Genomic DNA, 23,139 nt, shown 5'->3' on the forward strand with positions numbered 1-23,139 from the left:
TTAAGATTATAATTAGTTATAACATTACAAGAATGTTTTTGTTTCACTTGTTTGTAAAAAAATTGCAATAAATTGATTTGATTTGAAATTGCAATAAAACAACAATGGATTATTCAATTGAGGAGCACCATTCCAAAACCTGCTAAGTCAAAAACATAATTTGTTGGCAAATTGGGAAAAACTGATGCTGAATCACTGTATGCTCTGTGCCAATGAAATCTCGCTGGAAGTTAATTCATTATGAGAAGAATGATATCATAGCCACCTCTGATACCCCGGCTTACGATATTGCAACGTCGCAGTGTAGGCCTGGAATCTAATACATGATTGGTCAAAAAGATTTTTAAAAATTCCAGCTGATCTTCTTCACCAATCATGTATTAGATTCTAGGCCTACGCTGCGACGTTGCAATATCGTAGGCCGGGACCTTGTATTAGAGGTGGCTATGATGATATGTATTATTTTCAAAGGTGTAGGTGTTTTTCAATTATCTAACCATTTTTTGTATAAATAAAACTGCACTTGAGCAGTAACTTGGCATGGATTGAAAAAAAAACGATTAGTTGCATAGCCACCTCTAATACAAGGCCCCGGCCTACGATATTGTAACGTCGCAGTGTAGGCCTAGAATCTAATACATGATTGGTGGAAAAGATCAGCTGGTATTTTTTTAAATCTTTTTCACCAATCATGTATTAGATTCTAGGCCTACACTGCGACGTTGCAATATCGTAGGCCGGGACCATGTATTAGAGTTGGCTATATGATATGTATTATTTTCAAAGGTGTTTTTCAATTATCTAACCAATTTTTGTAGAAATAAAACTGCGCATGCGCAGTAACTTGGCATGGATTGAAAAAAAACGACTAGTTGCATAGCCACCTCTAATACAGATATTAGAGGTGGCTATGCTAGTTGACTTGACAGGTTTTGGGAAAAAATTAATGTTTGAATGGTGATTACAGCTTTAAGAAGCAGGTTTTGGCAAGAAACACACTAGCAAATGATAAAGTCATATGTTTCGATGAGATTATTATAACCTGAAAAACAGAAATCAGAAAAATTGACTTAGCAGGTTTTGGAATGGAGCTCTTCAATCGACATCATTTTTTTTCCATCGAAAGTTAATCTTGAGACATTTTATTTCAAATATGGTTTCTGGCATATGAACGCCACTGCAAACGCAACGGCTGTCTCGGATGTAGTCCAATCTAAACATCCAGTTTTCCAACATGTGTGTCCGTATATCGGCAACAACACGGCAAATGTGTTTTGAATTGTAAATTGAACGTATAATTGAAGAATGTTAAGAGACACATAGCCTAGCTACATTTGGACTGTTGTATAAATTATAATTGGGACCGTTTTGGGATTATAAGCCTGTGGTACTCTTCTGTAAGTTGTGTAATTCTGGATGATCAAATAAACTAGTAGTTCTGTGAACAGTAGACCTTGCACTCAGTAAGTTACATTGACCTGTTTTTATGTTTTCTCAAAGAATAATAAATAATTTATCAATTTGAAATGTCTAGAAAAAATCCCAAATAAACATAGAGCTTTCTGTCCTATCGTACCGTGACGTGCCGTCCCGGAATGTGAGTGGGAGCGCTGTTATCAGGTCTGGCTGCAACTGTCTACAACGTTGATGGAAAGATATATTTTCAAGATGTTCGATGTTTTTGAACGGGTAGTATTATAGTCAACTGTCTACTAACATTAATGGAAAGATATTTCAAGATGTTCGATGTTTTTGAACGGGTAGTATTATGATCCACTAAACAGCTGGTTTATGATGAATAATACTATAGTCTGATTTTTACTCTAATATTGACGTATGAAGGAGACTCCTTTTTCCTCTTATATTATCCTTGAAATGCAAAATTTCCAAAAACCTTGTATATACGTCGACGCGCAATTAAAAAAGGAACATACCTGTCAAATTTCATAAAAATCTATTACCGCGTTTCGCCATAAATGCGCAACATATAAAAATTTAAACATTAAGAGAAATGCCAAACCGTCGACTTGAATCTTAGACCTCACTTCGCTCGGTCAATAAATAAAAATAAATTTTGTCTTTCAAATGGTCACGTGTTTGTGACTTATCCGCATAGACTAATGACACACATAGTCCCACAGAAAGTGGGACTAGCGGTATTAAATCACTAGATCTTGGAAGCCAATTCAGAGGTTCAAAACGTGAAATTAGCCGGTCACGAAACGTGTCTTTCAATAAATCAATTGTGGCACGAGCTGTATCACATGTTACGCCGTCTTGTTGGAGCTACAGCTCCTTGACATTATGGTTGTTCAATTCAGGAAAGAAAAAGTTGGTAATCTTCAATAAAGTAGATGGTCACAAATGCAATTTCTGTGCTCGATGGCGGATGGTCTCATTCGGCTCTCCCTCAATGCTACGCTCTACAGTAGCAATTACTTCTATACGCACCGTACGGTCACAGTATACATACAGTATGGAAACTTGGCTAGTACCCTGACGCTAAAATCCGCCATCTTGTTAGGAAGCGCCGCATTGTAATAGTATCGATGGCAGGTTTGGATCACTTTAATGATCCGGATCAATTGATCTCATTCACTGCCACGAGACAATCAGAAGACCAGGATTGGAACTTCCCAAGGTCACGTGACCTTTTTATTATTGGCGTCATGTAAAAAGCATTGGTTAGATAGGCGATTGATTACAAGTTTCCTTTCTGTACTTATTCTGTGGTACGGTGTCTCTGGGGAAGGGAGTAATCAATAAAAGTAAACGTGGAGCAAAAACGTTCCATAGTTAATCGAATTAACTGCTATGATGGACGATTTTGTCGACGATAAAATGGATGTAGGGCGCGATACGTATTCTGCATAGAAGCATTATTTTCGAAATAAAATTTCACTATTTGCAAGAAATGTTCAGGGATGAGTTTATTCATGATGAATTGCCAAACAAAACTGCGAATAAACAACTGTTAGATCGGTCACCATCTTGAACAGTAATGCCAACTTAAAAGTTCTATAAATATTCCACAAACCTCTCTCGGTCTCAGGCAGTACCGTATCGCGCATGCGTTAGTAACGGTTGTTTCCCGTTCCATTCAGTCAGTTCTTTGAATGTAACGTTCTTTGTGATGATGGTTACCGAGCACCGTAACTGGAGCCGTCATTCCATTTTGATGGGGATATTATTATCTAATGATGATTTATCATTAAATTCGATATAATAATCAATATATTATCATCATTTCATTCAATAAAAGAGAGAATACTTTTCAATAATATAATTAATAAAATATAATGGTTGTTATTTAACTAATGTTAAAAAACACTATAACTAAGTCAGCATATTGTCATTTCAAAGCAAAAACCCAACCCCTAACCACCCCTTTTATATTTAAAACATTAATAAACATAAATCTTTGTAAAAACCCGTAATCCCTTCCAGCATATTGCAATTTCAAAGCAAAATCCTAACCCCCTAACCTATCTTTTCACCTTTGAAATATCAAAAACCATAATTTTACCTGTTTCCTAGCCCTTTCTAGCATATTGCAATTTTAAAACAAAAACCTAACTTAGCCTTATGGAACATTATTAAATATAACTTGAAATAACCTAACCCCTAACCCTTTCACATTCAATACTTTGGATTCCAATGCAAAATCCTAACCCCCTAACCTATCCTTTCACCTTTGAAACAACAAAAAACATAAATCTACCTGGACCCTAGCCCCTTCTAGCATATTGCAATTTCAAAGCAAAAACCTAACCTATCCCTATGAAACATTATTAAATATAATCTAGATAAAACCTAACCCTCAACCCTATTTTGTCAATTAGTTGAATTTCTACATTGTTGATAAACGATGTGGCAACCTTGCAATGGGCGAAAGAGATAGCGCCATCTGCTTTGTTGAACGATACACAAGGATAGCAACACCATTGCAAATCACACACTGCCATTATAACGTGGACATCACTATAGATACTCAAAGAATACTTTTTAATAACTATGTGATAACTGTGACCGTTGCTGGCCGTTACTCTGTATCTGAGACAAAGAGAAGCTGCTAAATATTCCTAAAGTTCTATTCTAAATTTCTAGTTTATAAATATTTTGGACTCAAAATTGGACAAAAATCGTTAAATGTAAACATAACCTATTTTTGGACAATTTCTATCTAAATTTGGGGAAGGAACAGTTTTGGGCTTTAAGCCTGTTGTTCCTTTCCCAATCATCCATAGTTGAGAATTATATTGTAACCTATGTATCAATGTATACCTCTAAAAAAGTGGTCTAGCGGTGTTAAATCACTTGGAAGCCAAGGTTGAAAACGTGAAATATCCCTCAAGAATACTTGAGGGAATGAGTCGATTTTAGTAGGCTATATATTTATATTAATTGACGACGTTCAACTGTGTGCTTGTGTATTAGTAAGTACACTGTGTTAAATGAATTAAATATTTATCTATCTACAAACGTGTCTGTCAATAAATCAATTGTGGCATGAGCTGGGGACATGTTGCGCCAGTAATATTGGTTCAGTAATGCCAATTTAAAGTTCTATATCTCTAAAAAAACACCCGTTACAATGAGAAAAAGCAATACACAACAAAATAGAATATGCGGAACTTTTCTATAATCGAGTACACTGATATATGAATGCTTATTGTCATACCGTGACTATGCTTATTTTCAGACCTTAATATTGTCATACCGCATCTACTACATTTAGAACAAGCATGAATCCGTACCGGTTTGCGAGAAATACAAATTATTATTATTATTTGCTGCTTGAAGCCACAAAGTTTGAGCGGAGCTCAAGTGGCTTGCAGTATGCCAAGTTCAGGACTGGAGTCCTTTGAATGCAATGTAGCACTCCTCAATGGTATATAGATTAATTATTGATTGATTGATTGATTAGTTGCCTTTATCAGGGGCGGAGTTAGGACTCCAGGTCCTCTCTGCCCACAACCCTTTATATTACATACACATGAATACTATGATAACAAAATCAAGATTATAATAAATTAGAAAAATGAACAGAAAATCTAAACTTCAAATTGATAACTAATACAGAATAAATGAATTTTGAATAGAGAATCGAAACTATGCTTATGAAAAAAGTCGATGATAACAATGAAATTTAGAGCTAGAATTCAACTAATATGTATAACAGTTAAACACAAAATAAAATGTGAAATAGATGAATTCAAGACCAAGAATAGAAAAAAAGATTAAAATCAAATTACAGAATGTAACTTAAGTATCATTCACACACATGCACACAGTTAAGAACAATAATTAGACTTCCCAAGATTTAGAATGAGAAAAAGCAATGGCACTTTCATTCAAGATGGTATATAGATTAATTGATTGATTAATTGCCTTTATTAAGGTCGGAGCTTATTAAAATAAATAAATATTTTTAAAGAAACTGGACTAGATTGAAGCTGGGTTTTTGTTTGTGCGTAAATGCCGTCGTCGACCACAACAGGGTGATGATCTCAGATTGGGTAGATTTCAATTTGTCTAAATAACAGACATAGAGTCCGCGAGATATAACATGAACTTTTGACTGCCACCACATGAGACTCAACTCAGATTGATTTACGTTCACTTCAACATTCTTTACACTTACTTATTTATTCATCATTCACAATCAACTTGAAGACAAAAAAAAAACAGACTACCTACTGTACAAAAATTATTTTTAAATTCATAAAATAAATAACCTTTATTTAAACTGGCCTTTTGAATGCAGAAAAAGAGGGGAAGATGGATGTGTGAGAGACATTCCCGCCCCTACATCCCTACCACGCCAGCCACTCTTTCACCGTTTTTATCAACATTTAATCAGATTTTTATGGAAACTCTGGATTGAAAGTGTAACAAATCTTGGTGCAAATCTTCGTTTTCAATGTTCTCCTTCAGTCTTGGCGTATTGCAGTACATGTGAAAGTGAATCTCGCTATATCAAATCATACTATTTCATTGAAGAAGGCTCTTGAAATCGTCGAGAGTATTGTAAAAGGCAAAATTTAACAACACTTAGAACATCAAGGGCCGCTTTCCAAGCTCGGGATTTAGTTAAGTTCTAGACTTTAAACAGCTGGGGACAGAAAATTGGCTTTCCGAAGCTGTTTTTCCAAGGATAAATAATAATTATCCTTTTAATGTCCTTCAGAGAGTTTTCCCAGGGATGAGACCTAGTGCAATCGAATTTTTATATTATAAACCTACTATGTTCTGAATTTCGTGAGAATCGTTAGAGCAGTTTTCGAGATCTGGTGAAATACAAACATATAAACAGAAATTGCTCGCATAATATAAGAAGTTATTTGATCAGCTGTTTTAGCACACTTGAAATTTGGACAATATGAATGTCAACAATGCTTGTCGTCGTCAACTGCGGAAATTTACGCACAAACTAAAATGCACCTTAAGTTGTCATAGTATAATGAAAATATTATCTGCTTAATTCTGACCTCTATCGGGAGCTACGGCATTCACTCTGTTCTTCATTGGATCATCTTCGTCGCCAACATTGGCATCGCCCTCTCCTCCCCCTACTCCTTCTCCACCACCATCTGTCCTATATATTGATTCATTCTCGTCTTCTCCGTCAGTAACGCCTTCCTCTTTCAAGATACGCTCCAATTCCATTCCTTGCACGGCTTCTCTGAATCTGAAATCCATTAATGACAATAAATTCATTGGTGCAAAGATAGCAAAACTTATTGAAATACTAACGAAATCGAATATGAATTGGAAAAAACATTAATACGCATTACTGAAAATAAATTCACCATGAAACATATTGAAATAACAAGAAAATCAATGTATTCTTTTTCTTATTTACGGGCTACCTGTATTTATATAGAAATTAAAAATAAAGTAGGTTACCTTTTTAATATTCACTCTTTAATTTTTCCCACATGTTTCAAGTTAAGGTACGTTTTCGTTTGTGCCGTAAATACAATCTAATAACAAATATGTTCATACGTCAAAATGGTTGAAACCTAAATCAGGGTTCCCCAGGGATTGGTGCTGGGCCCCATTTTGTTTTTACTTTACAAAAACGATCTGCCTAGTTACTTGTATCCTGCAAATGGTGTTTTATATGCTGACGATATAAGTTTATAATAATTATGGTCCAAGAGTGAAATTGGTATGAAGATTGAATGTGAAATAGCATTAAAAAACTCGACGAATGGCTCCAGGCTAACCTATTAGCACTTAATTATAATAGGAACAAAGCTCTTGCATTCAGGTGTAACAAGAATGAAGCATTCGAGGTGAATAATCATTGATTGAAAGAGTAGATGAAGTTAAAAATCTTGGAGTCACCATAGATAGTGAATTTTCATGGAAATCCCATTTAGAATATTTGAAAAATAAATTAAACTCTGCTGTATATGTGCTTAGGACAAGAGTGAAATTGGTATGAAGATTGAATGTGAAATAGCATTAAAAAACTCGACGAATGGCTCCAGGCTAACCTATTAGCACTTAATTATAATAGGAACAAAGCTCTTGCATTCAGGTGTAACAAGAATGAAGCATTCGAGGTGAATAATCATTGATTGAAAGAGTAGATGAAGTTAAAAATCTTGGAGTCACCATAGATAGTGAATTTTCATGGAAATCCCATTTAGAATATTTGAAAAATAAATTAAACTCTGCTGTATATGTGCTTAGGACCATGAAAAATCTTCTAGATATTCAAACTTTGAAAGAGGTCTATCACGCGCTATTCCATTCAAATATGGCATATTGCATATGGCATTGCATTTTGGGGTAATTCTACGGATGTTCAAGTTGCAGAAATGGGCAATTCGCGTTATGGTAGGAGAGTCAATGAGAACTAGTTGCAGACCTTTTTTAAGCAATTAGTTGTATAGTTTAAAAATGCTGGAAGCAATTTGTAATATAAAAAAATGAGTCGATGTTTAAGAAGGGTTTTATGATACATTCCTATGAGACAAAACACAGACATGTACTCTGGGATGAAACACATAGTAATGCTTTATATGCGAAAGAGGTAACCAGCGTAGGTATTCATCTATCCAATGCATTGCCAACACATTTAACCTGTCAAACGCTTGAAAAACTGAGAGTTCAGTTGAAGACAGAACTTGAAGGACAGTGTTTTTATTCGATTCAGAAGTTTTCCAGTTGCTTTAGTTCACGGTGATTTATCGTAGACCTTTGAGAGTATATATGTAACAATCTGTTTTATAAATGCAAAATTTAAGTTCAATAATTAAAATGATTGGCAAGTCCTTATACCCCTTTGAGAGGAGGTCAGTGGCTGCTAATATTATCCATCTATCTATAATGCCAAAGTCAACCACGGCAGGTTGAGGATCTCACATTGGGTGGATTTCAATTTGTCTAAATAGCCTAATAGCCCAGTCAATAAAGGTTTTTCGGTCCGAAAATTAAATAAAAGCTGAATCTCTGAATCTCTCACTATCGATAGAATCCTCCCAGAGATCAGAGATCTGTACAATATTTAGGTCCTAGAATTTACAATAAAATCCGGCAGATCGCAAAGGACGAAATAAATATAAATAAATTTAAAAGAGCAGTACGGAATTGGTTATATGATACTGGCATTTACCAGACCGCGGAGCTCATTGTAAATAGGATATAGAATGAACTACTGTCTTCTTTTATTCTAACTTTAATAACTAACAAACCTTTATAACTAAAATTACTAATAATTACATTTTTTATACATGTTTTAGAAAAGAATATAATTATAGTCACATAATAATTGGAAATCTAAAATCAAACTTTGCATAGATGGGGCAGAGCTCCTGAAATTTTTACAGATATGGGACTTGTGGCAGTTGATAGAGCTTATCAATAACTATTTCAGGTATAAGTTCACAAAACAACAAAATCGTTGGAACCGTTTTCGAGAAAATTGCGAAAACCCCAGTTTTTGACATCATTTTTGTCATTTTAGCCGGATCCTTTTAGTGTAAGAACCTTATGTTCCAAATTTCAAGTCTTTCCGTCAATTGGAAAATGAGATATCGTGTACACAGACATACATACATACATACACACACACACACACACACACACACACACACACACACACACACACACACATACATACATACAGACCAATACCCAAAAACAACTTTTTTTGGACTCAGGGGACCTTGAAACGCATAAGAATTTAGAAATTGGGGTACCTTAATTTTTTCGGAAAGCAATACTTTCCTTACCTATGGAAATAGGGCAAGGAAAGTAAAAATCGAAATAATTCACCTGAGCGGAATCTGCCGTTTGCGCCTGCGCCGTCCATCCGCGTCATCCAGCTGATCCTGTTCCGTCAGCTGATCATCAGCTGTTGTCAGAGGCAGCGGCTCGTCAGCTGAGTCAGCTTTGGCCACCACCTGTTTCCGCGGTCGTCCTCGCTTCTTGCGCGGTCTCTCCAGCCCGGCGGCTCGCAACACCAGGCCGTGGTCCTCTACGAATATATTTCCGCTTCCGCTCTCCAACACTAACAAACACAATTTGAACATCAAAAAGTCGAGTCTACAATAATTGTATTTCTTATCTTAAGGTGCGTACAGACTTATGCGCCGCGAACGCTCTTCATCTAGGTGAACACTTGTAATATTACAATATTACAATACTTTGACACTTTTAGAATTTCAAATTGGGCGCTGTTATTGTAGATCGATTTAATCGAACACAAAATATCGAACATCGATCTTTTCTTCAAACATTCGATATCCATTCATTAGTTATTTGGTATATAAAATCCATTTTGGTTTAATAAATTATTAAAATACATTTGAGAAATATAAATGTATTATCAAATCTTAAAATTATATACAGCAATGACTTAGAACTAACCTAAATTAATTAAACTCTAAAATATGTGTTTTATTTGATGCAGTTAGCAATGCAAAACTAATTGTTTTGCATATCCGTTTTCTTTTTTGACTTGCTTTTTCTTCTTCCATGAGCTGGTCTCTTAAAACGTGCTCGTAATAATGTCCTTTGATAAATTTATTTCAAAGTTTTATTTCTGCCAACTTCTTGAAACTTATATTAATTTTGTAGTAGATGTAAACTCAGTGAAAGCAAAATATGCTATGAGTTCTTGTTTTTCTCTTGGTAATTTTTCTGTAATTCCTAATTTATAAAATGTCTTTCAAACTAACCTTTCGAGCACATTGTATGATTTTTCATGCATTAACGATAATTCTGGATTGTTGGTATGGTGTTTCTTTATTATTAGTATGATAAGGTTTATCGTTTGTCATGTTCGAGCTCTGTAATATGCTTGAAGTGTTTCCTATTAAATATTTCTCAGTCAGCCAAAAGGCTTTCAAGTCATTATATTTTCCCTTCTCATATTAGAATTAGTTATGTTGGGATAAATTTATACAGGGCTACTAATGATTTATATAAAAGGAAACCGATGTCTTATCCAACACAAGTTTTGGCCCAACTGTCCAGTACAGTTTAATCACCGAAACACCTCACACTTTTTCACAAGGAGGAGAGCAGAGTCTCGACGTCATAATAAAATGACGTCATGGATACTTATATCGATATCCAAGTTGCTTAGAATCGATAGTTTGTTGATTTGACAACTATACTTTGATCATTGTTGATTGGCAGTTGCATGTTGCAAGAGTTGGTTATGATTGTTTAGTTATGGTGCTGAAAGTGGATTAATAATAATGCGTTATGTAAATTGTGAAACATTAAACAACGTACTTGTTAAATTGAGAGACCATGAAGTGGCATTTGGTTCGAAATATTTATTTATTTATTCATATACAAATACAATCCAGGTAAAAACAACTGGCATTCGACCAAAACTGCTCTAAACCTTAATTTGGAATACACAGTCTAGAGGTTATGCAAAAATGTTATTATTCTCGTGAGATTAATCACGATTAAAATGTAACCAGCTGTTGTGCAACCGGGGGCCTTAACTAGTAAGTTACTTTAAAAGAACAAAGATTTAAAGCTTCAAATATTTGTTTTTTTAAATGATCTGTCAGTCTTGTACAAGACTGAAAGATTGCTACGGTAGTGACTTTACTATAAAAAGTAAGCTAATTTATGAACATGATTGTAAGCTTTTCAATTTAAATATCAGAAATTCATAAAAGTCGCTCTGCTAACTAGGTACTAAACCACGGAGTACATACAGTGATACAACAGTATTCTGTGACTAAGCTATGGATATCAATATATGTATCCATGACGTCATACTTATCATGACGGCGAGACTATGCTCTCCTCCTTGAGAAAAAGTGCTCACCCTTCATCTGCTGTTGCTATGATTATTATACAGAGTGTCCCAGGAAAGGTGTAGCAGCCAAGGACCATGGATTCTACATTGAATTTGCAACAAAAAATGTCCAGTAAAATTTTCTTATATCGACCTTAGTTTTTGAGATATTTCGATTATTCGATATTTTTGAAAAACGTCAATAACTAGAAAACTATCAGTCAAAATCTAATTCCAAGGACATGGTTGGAAGAAGGAATAAATTTCCAATAAGATTCATATAATTTGTCCCTTTGTTTGACGTTATTGAACTTTTTATGAGTGTACAAACTGTTTGAAATTTTGCTTGAACTCGACGAATGTACTTTTTTCAACTTTGAACGCTCATAAAAAGTTCAAAAACGTCAAACAAAGGAACAAATTATACGAATCTTATTGGAAATTTCTTCCTCTTTCCAACCATGCCCTTGGAATTAGATTTCTCGACTACGTTTCGGGCAGAAACGATCATACTTATGCGGTAAATACGTTACCGTACAATATTTTTTGTCATACTTATCTGAGAAAGAATAATATTGCTGAGAAACAGAAACCATTACCTGCTGATGCTCGAGTTACTGCATTTTATAAACATGACCTAGCCTGTAGCGCCTAGTTCATAACAGACATACCCATCGAGCTCAAATAAAATAATAAAGGTCTATATTATAAGATTTCAGATGAGTTCTTATAAATTGAAACTTCTTCGATGTTTCAACATCAACTACGTTTCGGGCAGAAACAATCATACTTGAATGCGGTAAATAATCGTAACCGGTACTATTTCATGATGATTTTCAATTATTTTAAAAATTGTTGGCATTCTGAGCATTCTGGCTGAACTTGGGGTCGCTGAGAACGAATCTGCAATCAGAATTTCACTATCATAAATAATAACCAAAAACCCAGCTGCTGATCTTCCAGCTACCGTTAACAGTCATCCTGCAATGCGGCTGAAAGACTTCCAGTTCAGACACACCCATCTCAAATGACAACAACGCCAAGAGAAACCATCCTGCGGAGCTAGGTCAAGTGAGCAGAGCTCTTGCAGCATGCAACACGTTTCTTAACGTTGTTTAATTTGGGTTACCTTGGTCAAGCTGAAGACTGTCTAGTTCCTGTAGGTTGGCAGCACTGACATCATCTGCATTTACGTCACTACTTGCTTGCAATATGGCTGCCGCAAGATCGAACCCAGCACTGCTGTCCTGTTATAAAAACAAAATTATTAATCAAAACCCTGGTTTATAATATTTATCCTAAGTACAATAAAACTATTGTACAATATTTTCTTACAATTAACTCAAAATTAATAACGTTATACCGGGTGACCCAGAATAACGGGAACATTTGAAAACACCATAAAACATTAGTGGGAAGGGCAAAAATGAATTTATTCAAACTAATGTAAAGTTCAAGACTTGCCATTTAAGAATTACTAATAACATCTATCAATTTTTTACAATGACTTCTTCAAGATGGCTTCCTCCTGATGGCTTCCAAATACACTCTTGAAATCTGTGTTGAGATTCCTCATTGATCGCTGCAGCATTTCAGCTGGGATATTGTTAATTTCATTGTGAATTGTCTGTTATGATTCAACCACAGTTATTGGTCAAGTTGTGAGAACGTTCGATTTGAGATAGCTCCACAAACATAAAATCGCAAGAGGACAGATCATGGAACCAGGAAACGCAGATGTTGCAGAGGAATCGTCAACACAGATCTCAAGAGTGTATTCGTGGAGGAGGAAGCCATCTTAAGGAAGTAATTGTCAAAAAGTGATAGATGTTATTAATAATTTTCAAATGGCAAGTCTTGAACTTTACATTAGTTTGTATAAAATCATTTTGCCCTTCCCACTGATGTTTTATGGCGTTTTTAAAAGTTCCCGTTTTTCTGGGTCACCTGTGTTTCCTCGGTTTGTATGACACCAACGCTGCATCACTTATTAACCTGTAATGTTGCACAACTTTTGAATACACCAAGGATGGTTATAGTCCAATTTTCATGCTTAGAGAATTGAATTATTTGTTCAATGAATAGCAATTGTTCAGCAGTTGATTATTGGCAGATTCCACACATTTGGATATGCAAACAAATAACAGCCTTTACGGTAGTGGGACTGAATTCTACATCATAACCAGTAATAAAAATTTCTTGATCCCTCCTCCCTAACACCGCGGGGGTGTAAGTTAAGCCAACTGAGGCTCTGTAGGTGACAAGTAGTCAGGGTGACACCTTGACGCCAGCGTGCAAGGTGTCATGTTGACGTGAGCCATCCCCGTCTACTTGTCTCCTTTCTAAGGAGGTGACAACTAGTCGGGGGGACACTTTGACGCGAGGGTGCGAGGTGTCAAGTAGTCGTTTACGGTCATGACTAGTTGGCACCTTTGGTCCAGTAGGTGTCAACAACTTTACGGCAATGGTATATTTCTAAGAGGGTACAAGTAGTCGCCTATGGCCAAAATGACCAGGTGTCAAGTAGTCGGGGTGACACTTAGACGGCTACCCATGTTATTAATATTCTAAAATGGCAAGTCTTGAATTTTAAATTAGTTTGAATAAAATCTAATGTTTTATGGCGTTTCCAAATGTTCCCGTTATTCTGGGTCACTCGGATGGTATATTAAGTACTGATTAGTTGGAATTTATTATTAGCAACAAAATCTCAATTACCTGTATGTCGAGAGTGACTTGATTTTGATTGGAGACTAATTCAGCAATATCAGCAGTGGTCTCAATCAGCTGCGGTCTATTCTTCGATATCAGGAGTGATTGCTGCTGCTGCTGTTTCTCACGTCTTTTTTCTCTGATCAACTGCAGTAGAAATGAAGGATGATCTTAAATAGATTTTTATTTAACCATTGGATACTATTTCCACGTAACAAGTCCGGTAACGATAATTTACCGCTTAAGTATGATTGTTTCTGCCCGAAATGTAATTGAGGGCAGAATTATCATACGAATGCGGTAAATATGTTACCGTACAAGTTATATACAATATTTTTTGTCATACTTATCTGAGAAAGAATAATATTGCTGAGAAACAGAAACCATTACCTGCTGCTGCTCGAGCTACTGCATTCTATAAACATGACCTAGCCCGTAGCGCCTAGTTAATAACAGACAGACCCTTCGAGCTCGAATAAAATGATAAAGGCCTAAATTATAAGATTTCAGATGAGTTCTTATAACTTGAAACTCCTCAAATGAGTTCTTTAATATTTGAGTTAGTATATTAATTACTCAGATGTTATTAGGACTCAGTAGAGTCCTAACATACTCAACTGTAAATAGAACATATGATCTCTTTACAGTATGGTATGCTGTAATGAAAATCAAATGTTTTCTTGTTCTGCAAACAGCTGTTTACCGGCTTGATTTAATGCATGGAAAACAGCTGCAATTGAGTAAGTATGACAAAATAGTTATTTGTGCAACTAGTGCGCAAAGTGACAGTTTGCTGCACCGAAAGAAACGTTTACGCCCGAGCCGTAGGCGAGGGTGGTAGGCGTAGGTGGTTTGTTGAGTGCAGCAGAGGAACTTTGCGCACGTATTTCACATTAAGTTTTTCCTACAGTTACCATTGAATATTATTTATTTAGCGTATGGCATATACACAACACATTTATGATCACAAAATTAGAAAAAAAAAGAAAACAATAGAAAATTCATATATAAAACGAATGAAAATATCTTAGTCACTTTTGACCTGGAAATTAGAGGCATGCTTCCAGGGTATTTAAGTAGGCTATTGATGCTGGTTTAGCCACCAGGAAATCTTCATGTGCACCCGTGTATGCTGATCTGGGACATTCCTCCACTATGTGTCTCACAGTCTGGACTGCTCCACACTCACAGAAAGGGGAGTCAGCCTTCCCCCACTTATGCATCAGATAGGCACATCTACCATGATGAGTTCGTACCCTATTCAATGCCGACCATGTTTTACGAGGCAAATCGAAGCCTGGTGGCCTTTTGGCTACAAATGGGATGTTAAAGTTCTGCTTTGCTGACCACGCTTGTTGCCAGGCCTCAGTTAAACGGAAACCTGAATCTAAGGCTGTAATTGCCGTCCTAACCGGTGGCTTACGAGATTGCAGACGGCTCTGATTGGCATCTTGTATATCCTCATGTATTGGCAGGCTTCGATTTTCCTGTATCTTCTTGTACTCTCTAGTAAGGGCATTCATGCGTCGAAGATTTGGGGGTGGGATGTGACTCAACACCGGGAGCCATTCCACAGGGGTAGATTTCAGAACACCACCTATCATTCTCATTGAGTTATTTACCATTGAATATGAAAAGTGGGTAATTATGGGTAAAATTGCATGAAATCCTTCAAATGTTTTTCTGTGTAATTTTATTATTAATAAAAACCTTAATCCTAAAATCCTAAAGTCCTCGTTGTCCTTGGTTATAATATCTAATTAATAATTTGCGCGTTGTGCTTCGTTGCACCTCTGCTCACTATAGCAGCCACAGCAGTCATTGTTACCAACTTCATTTTGATTTTGCTGCACTGTTGCTCCATATAACCTACTAAGTATTTTGCGTTGCCATGTTGCAAATCTGGAGTGGAGAAAAGATTTTTTCGCCACACTTGGATGTAATGAGCTGGTTTACGTGCGTCATATGGAGGACGAAAGTGATTGTTTTCCGACCAGGCCGGTAAAACTTTACGGTCCTAGGGCTGTAAAATGACCTTGAATAACAGCTGATCGTGTCCGATCTCACAAAAATCATAGAGAGATAATCTCATAACGACTGTAATAATCTATATAATTATGTATCGTGAATCGCGGTATCATGTCTATAATATATTTTATAAATTACTGTTTAATAATTTAATATTTATTATTGTGTTTTTAATATCAAACAATGAATACAATGGCTGCATTGTCCATTGTCAGAAAGGTACGTATCGCAAGTATTTAAAAGTGAAGAATCGAATTTGAAATCAAAGTACAATAATTGTATCAATATAAAGTGAGGTAGAGTAATAATTGTTTCTTTTTTATTATCGAATTCCACTTCTTAATGCAATACAATCAACTATAATAACAAGAAAATACAGCAGAGATCTGAAGTTTAAGGTAAGCCTACTGGTGAAACTCAGCCTTGACTAAAAAATTCCTAGTAATTTTTCCGTAATTCATTATTAAAACTTTTAGATAATTTTTCTTTAATATTGAACCATATAGAGAAAACATTAGGCCCACTCAAGAATGAATCTTCGAATGTTTTCTCTATGATTTCAGAGCAATATTTTGTTGTGAAAATGCCGGCAAACCGGCTTCAAATTAATATGCCGCTATACACTATATTATAGTAGCCTACATACGTTACCTGACTTAATTCAGAGTGAAAATTTTATTGTGAAACAGATAATAATATTAATTTTAATAATATAAGTCATGAGCCAAAGTCTGTTGTACTTTTGACTATAGAAAGAACCTTCTTCTATAGAAAGAACAACCTTCTTTCTATAGTCAAAGGTTGTACGCTTTTTAGGAGTGAAGTAAACTTTTTTAGAAGTCTAGTTTACAGTATTACGTGTATGCTAAGAGTTATCAGTCAGGCCTTTTCGTTCAACAATACGCAATAGCCGAGAGCATAAAGGCGTAATACAAAAGAACTCTCAAAGCTCAGTGAATAACAAACACGATCTAGGTTCGAATCTCGGTCAATGACATTTTTTTTGTCGATGAATTTCGACTTTTATTAGCTATTTTTTATATTAGTTACCATAATTTAAATTTCAATCAACTTTTTAGATATATTTTGAGACAAAACTGTGAAATATGCAATTATATTAATTTTTTCATCACATTATTTCAAAATAGTAATGAAAATTCTATTCATCCATCTATCCATGAGATATTGCACCGGGCGCAAAGCGCGAGCTATAAAAATTCAAACAATTATTCGAAATATTAATAGTATAAAAATATGGTCACTATTGTAAATTATTAATTAGTAATATTGAAATTAATTAACAGTAAAAGTTGTCATAACCAAGATTCAAACTATCAAAATAGGCTGTTTGAATTTTATTAATTTTTCAATTTCTTATAAATATTGGGAAGTTTTTTTTTTTTTTGGTGTGGCGAAAAATAGCGTTCGCAACACGGGCAAAAATGTTTTTCCGGCTCTCGAACGCTTCAAGTTCTCGACTTCGTCTCGAACTTGAAAACCGCGATCTCGAGCCGGAAAACGTACATTTTCGACCCTAGGTGCGAAATATACTATTCCCGCACTAGAGCGGAAAAGTGATTCTAAAAAGTGAAAATACATTTTCCTACAGTTACGTTGAAAAGTGGCCATTGCTGTACTGATTACAGAACGCAAAGAATCACTTTTCCGCTCTAGTGCGGGAAAAATTTTTCTGCACTCCAGATTTGCAACATGGCAACACAAAATACTTAGTAGGTTATATCATAGATGAAGGATAAGTAAGTATAACTATATTATTCTTGTTTCTGGTTATATGGAGCAACAGTGCAGCAAAATCAAAATGAAGTTGGTAACAGTGACTGGGCTGCTATAGTGAGCAGAGGTGCAACGAAGCACAACGAGCAAATTATTAAGTAGATATTATAACCAAGGACAACATTTTTATTCAATTTGACAATAAATTAAGGTTTTTATCAATAATAAAATTACACAGAAAAACATTTGATGGATTTCAGGCAATTTTACCCATAATTACCCACTTTTCATATTCAATGGTAACTGTAGGAAAAACTTAATGTGAAATACGTGCGCAAAGTTCCTCTGCTGCACTCAACAAACCATTCCGCCCTCGCCTACGGCTCGGGCGTAAACGTTTCTTTCGGTGCAGCAAACTGTCACTTTGCGCACTAGTTGCACAAATAACTATTTCCTACAGATACCTTGAAAAGTGACCATTTCTGCACTGATTGCAGGCCGCAAAGAATCACTTTCCGCTCTAGTGCGCAAAGTATTACTTTGCGTACTCCAGATTTGCAGCTTGACAACGCAAAATAGTTAGTAGGTTATAATTATGGAGCACCAGTGCAGGAAAATCAAAATTAAGTTGGTAAAACTGACTGTGGTATAGTGAGGTCCACGTTATAATGGCAGTGGAGATCAGCGTTGCCTATTTATTATGTGCCTTGATTAATTATATTTCTACATTGTCAAAAACAGATTTGGCTTCGTTGTGGAGCTAGAAAAGGATAGTACTACCTACTTTGTCGAACGATAGACAAGGATAGCAACATCAAAGTTTATCAAATACTGTCATTATAACGTGGACCTCACTATAGTCATTTCAATGTTTACATAAGATAAACCCCCTTCAAGAAGTCAGATAAATTTTCAATTGAATTACTAATCATTATAATTTAATGATTATTCAATTTTAAATAAATTAAGGTTTTTATGAATAATAAAATACACAGAAAAACATTTGATAGATTTCAGGGAATTTTACCCATAATTATCCACTTTTCATATTCAATGGTAACTGTAGGAAAAATTTAATGTGAAATACGTGCGCAAAGTTCGTTTGCTGCACTCAAGAAACCATTATTCCGCTCTCGACTACGGCTCGTGCGTAAACGTTTCTTTCGGTGCAGCTAACTGTCACTTTGCGCACTAGTTGCACAAATAACTATATAATGAAGAATAAAATATAAATCATTAACAAGAATGAACACTCAATATTACATCAGAAATACAGAAATCAGCTATCTACTATAGGAGACACGAATGCAGTGACATCGCAGAGATTCGGCAATGCTGTTGTCCTATCTTTTCCACTTACTTTATAACGCAAACCTCACTTACTTACTTTCTCCTCAGCTCTACAGGTCGCTACAACCTGTATTGTAGGCCTGTACAATAGTTTAAACCCGATTCTTGACCCATTTGGTGATAATTTACGCAAATTTTGTTTTAAATCTTTTTTAAATTTTTTTTTTAAATTGAAATTGCTTTATTGTCTCTTCAAAATAGATACATAATTTACATACACTATATTATTATCGACAATAAAGTTTAATAACAACCTGCAAAGGAGATCCTGAGTGCAGATGTGAATCGTAATTACATGATACAAAATAAAATCACAATAGTAATAAAGAAAAGAAAGAATACAAAACAAAAACAAAAATATTAAATCATATCCTCAACATCCTAAAATTTAGACATACACGAATGTATCTCAAACTCTTATTCATTAGATTAATTTAAAGTAGATGTTCCTGTCAATCCATTCCTGTATAATTCTATTTAAATTCCCAGTTATATTCCTGTTAACAAAATCTAGTGGTATTTTATTGATTAAATAATTGCAATAGTATTGAAGTTGATGTCTGCATATAGTAAGCTTTATGAGATGTATGTTAAATGTATTTGTACTGTTTGCCCGTATGTTATAGGGAGTTGTATGAATTTTAAACTGATTTCTATGTTTGTTTATGTAACGAATTACTCTTTTAATGTAGGTCTGTCTCAGAGTCGGGACATTTAGTTCGATGAAAATGTCTCTACTTGAATAAAGTCGTGGTCTTCCAAGAGCTGCTCTTATAATGTGTTTTTGCAAAATAAAAACTTTTTTTAAATGTGTGTCAAAGGCGGCGCCCCAGACCTCTATTACATATTGAAATAATGAGTGGGCGTATGCATAATATACTTTCCTAATTATATCCAAATTTTTATTTTTTGTATTTTGTAGAAGATGTGTATCACGTACTTTAGTTTTGAACATAAATATTCTATGTGTTTGTTCCACTTGAGGTGTTGGTCAACTAATATTCCAAGGTATTTCATAGTTTGCACTCTTTCCAGTGATTTTATCTCTTGCTCTTCATTCATAGTATTGGATTTATTGGTATTCATTCTTAAATCCAGAGATATTGGTGGTTGCCCGGTTATGTTGGGTGAGAAAGTGATATATTTGGTTTTATCGGTATTTAAGGTGAGAATGTGGTCCTGAAGCCATTTTTGCACTATTTTTAAACTGTTGTTTGCATTATTAAAGAGCTCCTCCCAGCTATTTCCACTAAAAACGAGCGTTGTATCATCTGCAAATGACAATGTAGTACAATTTCTGAGATTTAGCTTCAACAGATCGTTAACATAGATTAGGAACAATATTGGGGATAAAACCGAACCTTGAGGCAAACCAAAATGTGAAGTAGATTGGATATCCGTTTGACCATTTAAAGTTAAATATTGTTTCCTATCCGACAAGTAGCTTGAAAAAAGTTTGTTTACTGAGCCTCTAATTCCAGATTCATCCAGCTTATTTAAAAGTATATTATGTGGGATTGTATCAAAAGCCTTTGATAAATCCATGAAGACGGCTAGAGATTTTTTGTTTTCATTAAAATTGTCATATACAATTTTATTTAAATGAATGACCGCGTCATTGGTTGACTTTTTAGCTTGAAACCCATATTGGTTATCACTGATTATATTCTCTTTTTCTAAAAAGCTCATCAATCTCAATTTTAAAATCTTTTCTAGTATTTTGGATAAATTGCTTAAAAGGCTTATTGGTCTGTAATTTTCAGGTTTGCTGAGATCTCCGGATTTAGGTATAGGTATGATTTTTGCTTCTTTAAATTTCTTGGGAAAATATCCACTGCTCAGACATTTATTAAATATAAATTCCAAAGGTGATGTAATAAAGTGTGATATTTGTTTTATAAATGCTCCAGTAAAATTATCGGCTCCAGGTGTTGCTTTATTTTTTAATTGATCAATAATTTTTTGTATTTCGGTGGCGTTAGTAGGACTGAGGAAGATACTTTTATCACATGGGTTAGTTTGAGATTGTGGAATGGGTATATTATTTATGTCATCAGAAATTTTCCTGGCAAAAGTCTCTCCTACCTCGGCAAAGTATTTGTTAAGTACTTTGGCCTCTATATTGATTGATTTGGTATTTTTTTTAGTATCTAAGAGCTCGTTGATATATTGCCAAGTTTTTTAGGAATTATTTTTGTGTTCGTCAAATTTTTTATTGAAGTAATCGGTTTTGGATTGTTTTATTAAATTATTCAGAATGTTCCTATATGTTTTGTACTGGTTGTTCAATTGAATATTATTTGGCTGCTTTATCAGCTTCTTATGCAGCTTATCTCTTACACGAATAGAATTTACTAAGCTGGGCGAAATCCATTTTTTAAGAGGCCTTTTATTCTTACTTAATTGAATTTTTTTTGTTCTTTTATGTGTCAAGTAATTTAATTTTTCAACTAAAACATCCACCATAATGTCTATATCATCGGCACTATATATATCGTACCAGTTTTCTCCTTGTAAATCGCACATAAGTCCACCAAAGTCGATTTTGGTTTTAGTCCATACTTCATCTTCCCTATGGTTCGTTTCCCTATCACTAGCCGCATTTAAATGTAAAGAAATACTATAATGGTCTGTTATATTGGTTTTTGAAATTACGCCTCTCACAACATTATTTTTATTTTTATTTTCCTTGAAGAATATGTGGTCTAAACAGGATGCTACACCATTGAAGATTCTGGTTGGTTTATTTATATAAGATTTAAAGCCATTAATATGTAAAGTACTCAAGTATTCGTTTGATAAATGGTTATTTGCGAGAATATTAAGATTTATATCACCTAATACAATTATATTAGACATGTCTTTCATTTGATATAGACAGGCATCTAAGCTCGTAATAAATTCGTTAAGATTCAGAGCTGGAGATCGATAAATAGATATTATTATGTATTTAACGTTGTTTATTAAGCATGAAATGCAGATATAGTTTGCTTTTTCGATAACGATGTTTATTGATTCAGTTTTAACATTTTCATCAATAAATAAACATAGCCCATCGCATTTTGAGTATTTACTTTTTCTTTGTATTGCTTTATAGCCCTGCAAATTGTAGTTAAACTGTGTGTCTTCTGTAATCCATGTCTCAGACAGTGCAATAACATGGAATTTGATATTCACATTACCAATATAATGCACCAATTCGTCAAAATTCTTGTTTATGCTTCTTATATTCGTGTGGAAAATGTTCAACTCCCCATCATATTGACTCCGCTCTTGAGGCTCAGAGGTAAAAAAATCATCAACTTCAATAGTATTATAATAACCCACAAGTTCATCATCATGTAAATCAGGAATATGAATTGACATTAAGCTGAGAAAACAGTTGCGATGAGAAAAAAAAACCGTGAAAACCTATTTACGAAAAGACGTTGAAGAAAATAATAAAAACTTATTAAGAAAAGAGGAGTAGAAGGATAAGAAAATTTGATCAGAAAAAATTTGAAGTAGAAGGTGAGAACTAAACGCCCCCACCAGCCCGCCAGATAATAAAATAAAAGATAGAAATTACTCGAAACGTTCATGCATTGATAAGATCCGATATGAAATAGCTAGTTATCTAATCTCTCAAAATTTATAGTCTGCTGCACTTTCCAAGAAGAGAAGTGAAAGAGTATGCCAAACTTCAACCTACTAGGGTGAAATAAATAATTTATAAACAGAAATACAAAAAAAAAAAAATACTACAATTAACTCATCAAGAAAACTGAAAAGCTGACGAATAAACATCACTCTCCTCTTAAAACTGAAAGGTTGTCAAATGATATCTCAGATTACATTCACCCTGTAATTGCAACACACTTCAAGACTCTAGAGAAGAAAAAATTATATGAAAAAAAAAACTCTCTGCATCAATGTAGACAAAACACTCATAGTTGGAGGATATCCTCATTATACACTAATTGAATTAATAAAACTAATTCTAAGTGTTCACTCACTTAACCACTCCTCCACTTATCCTCTCAGTGATTACCAAT

General features: G+C 34.6%; 1 protein-coding gene across 1 annotated transcript in view; it reads right to left on the bottom strand.

The window, feature by feature from the left end:
* The window catches only part of LOC111050565 (zinc finger protein 264), a 73,738-nt gene that overhangs the window by 43,975 nt on the left and 6,624 nt on the right, over positions 1-23,139 (bottom strand). Inside the window, exons 3-6 of the mRNA XM_039422920.1 lie at positions 14,000-14,140; positions 12,411-12,528; positions 9,292-9,526; positions 6,492-6,691 (exon numbers count right to left, since the gene is read on the bottom strand). Of these exons, the coding sequence (XP_039278854.1) occupies positions 6,492-6,691; positions 9,292-9,526; positions 12,411-12,528; positions 14,000-14,140 (694 nt within the window). The remainder of the gene's footprint in view (positions 1-6,491; positions 6,692-9,291; positions 9,527-12,410; positions 12,529-13,999; positions 14,141-23,139) is intronic.

This window comes from Nilaparvata lugens, chromosome 3 (assembly GCF_014356525.2).
Source record: "Nilaparvata lugens isolate BPH chromosome 3, ASM1435652v1, whole genome shotgun sequence".
Classification (NCBI taxonomy): domain Eukaryota; kingdom Metazoa; phylum Arthropoda; class Insecta; order Hemiptera; family Delphacidae; genus Nilaparvata; species Nilaparvata lugens.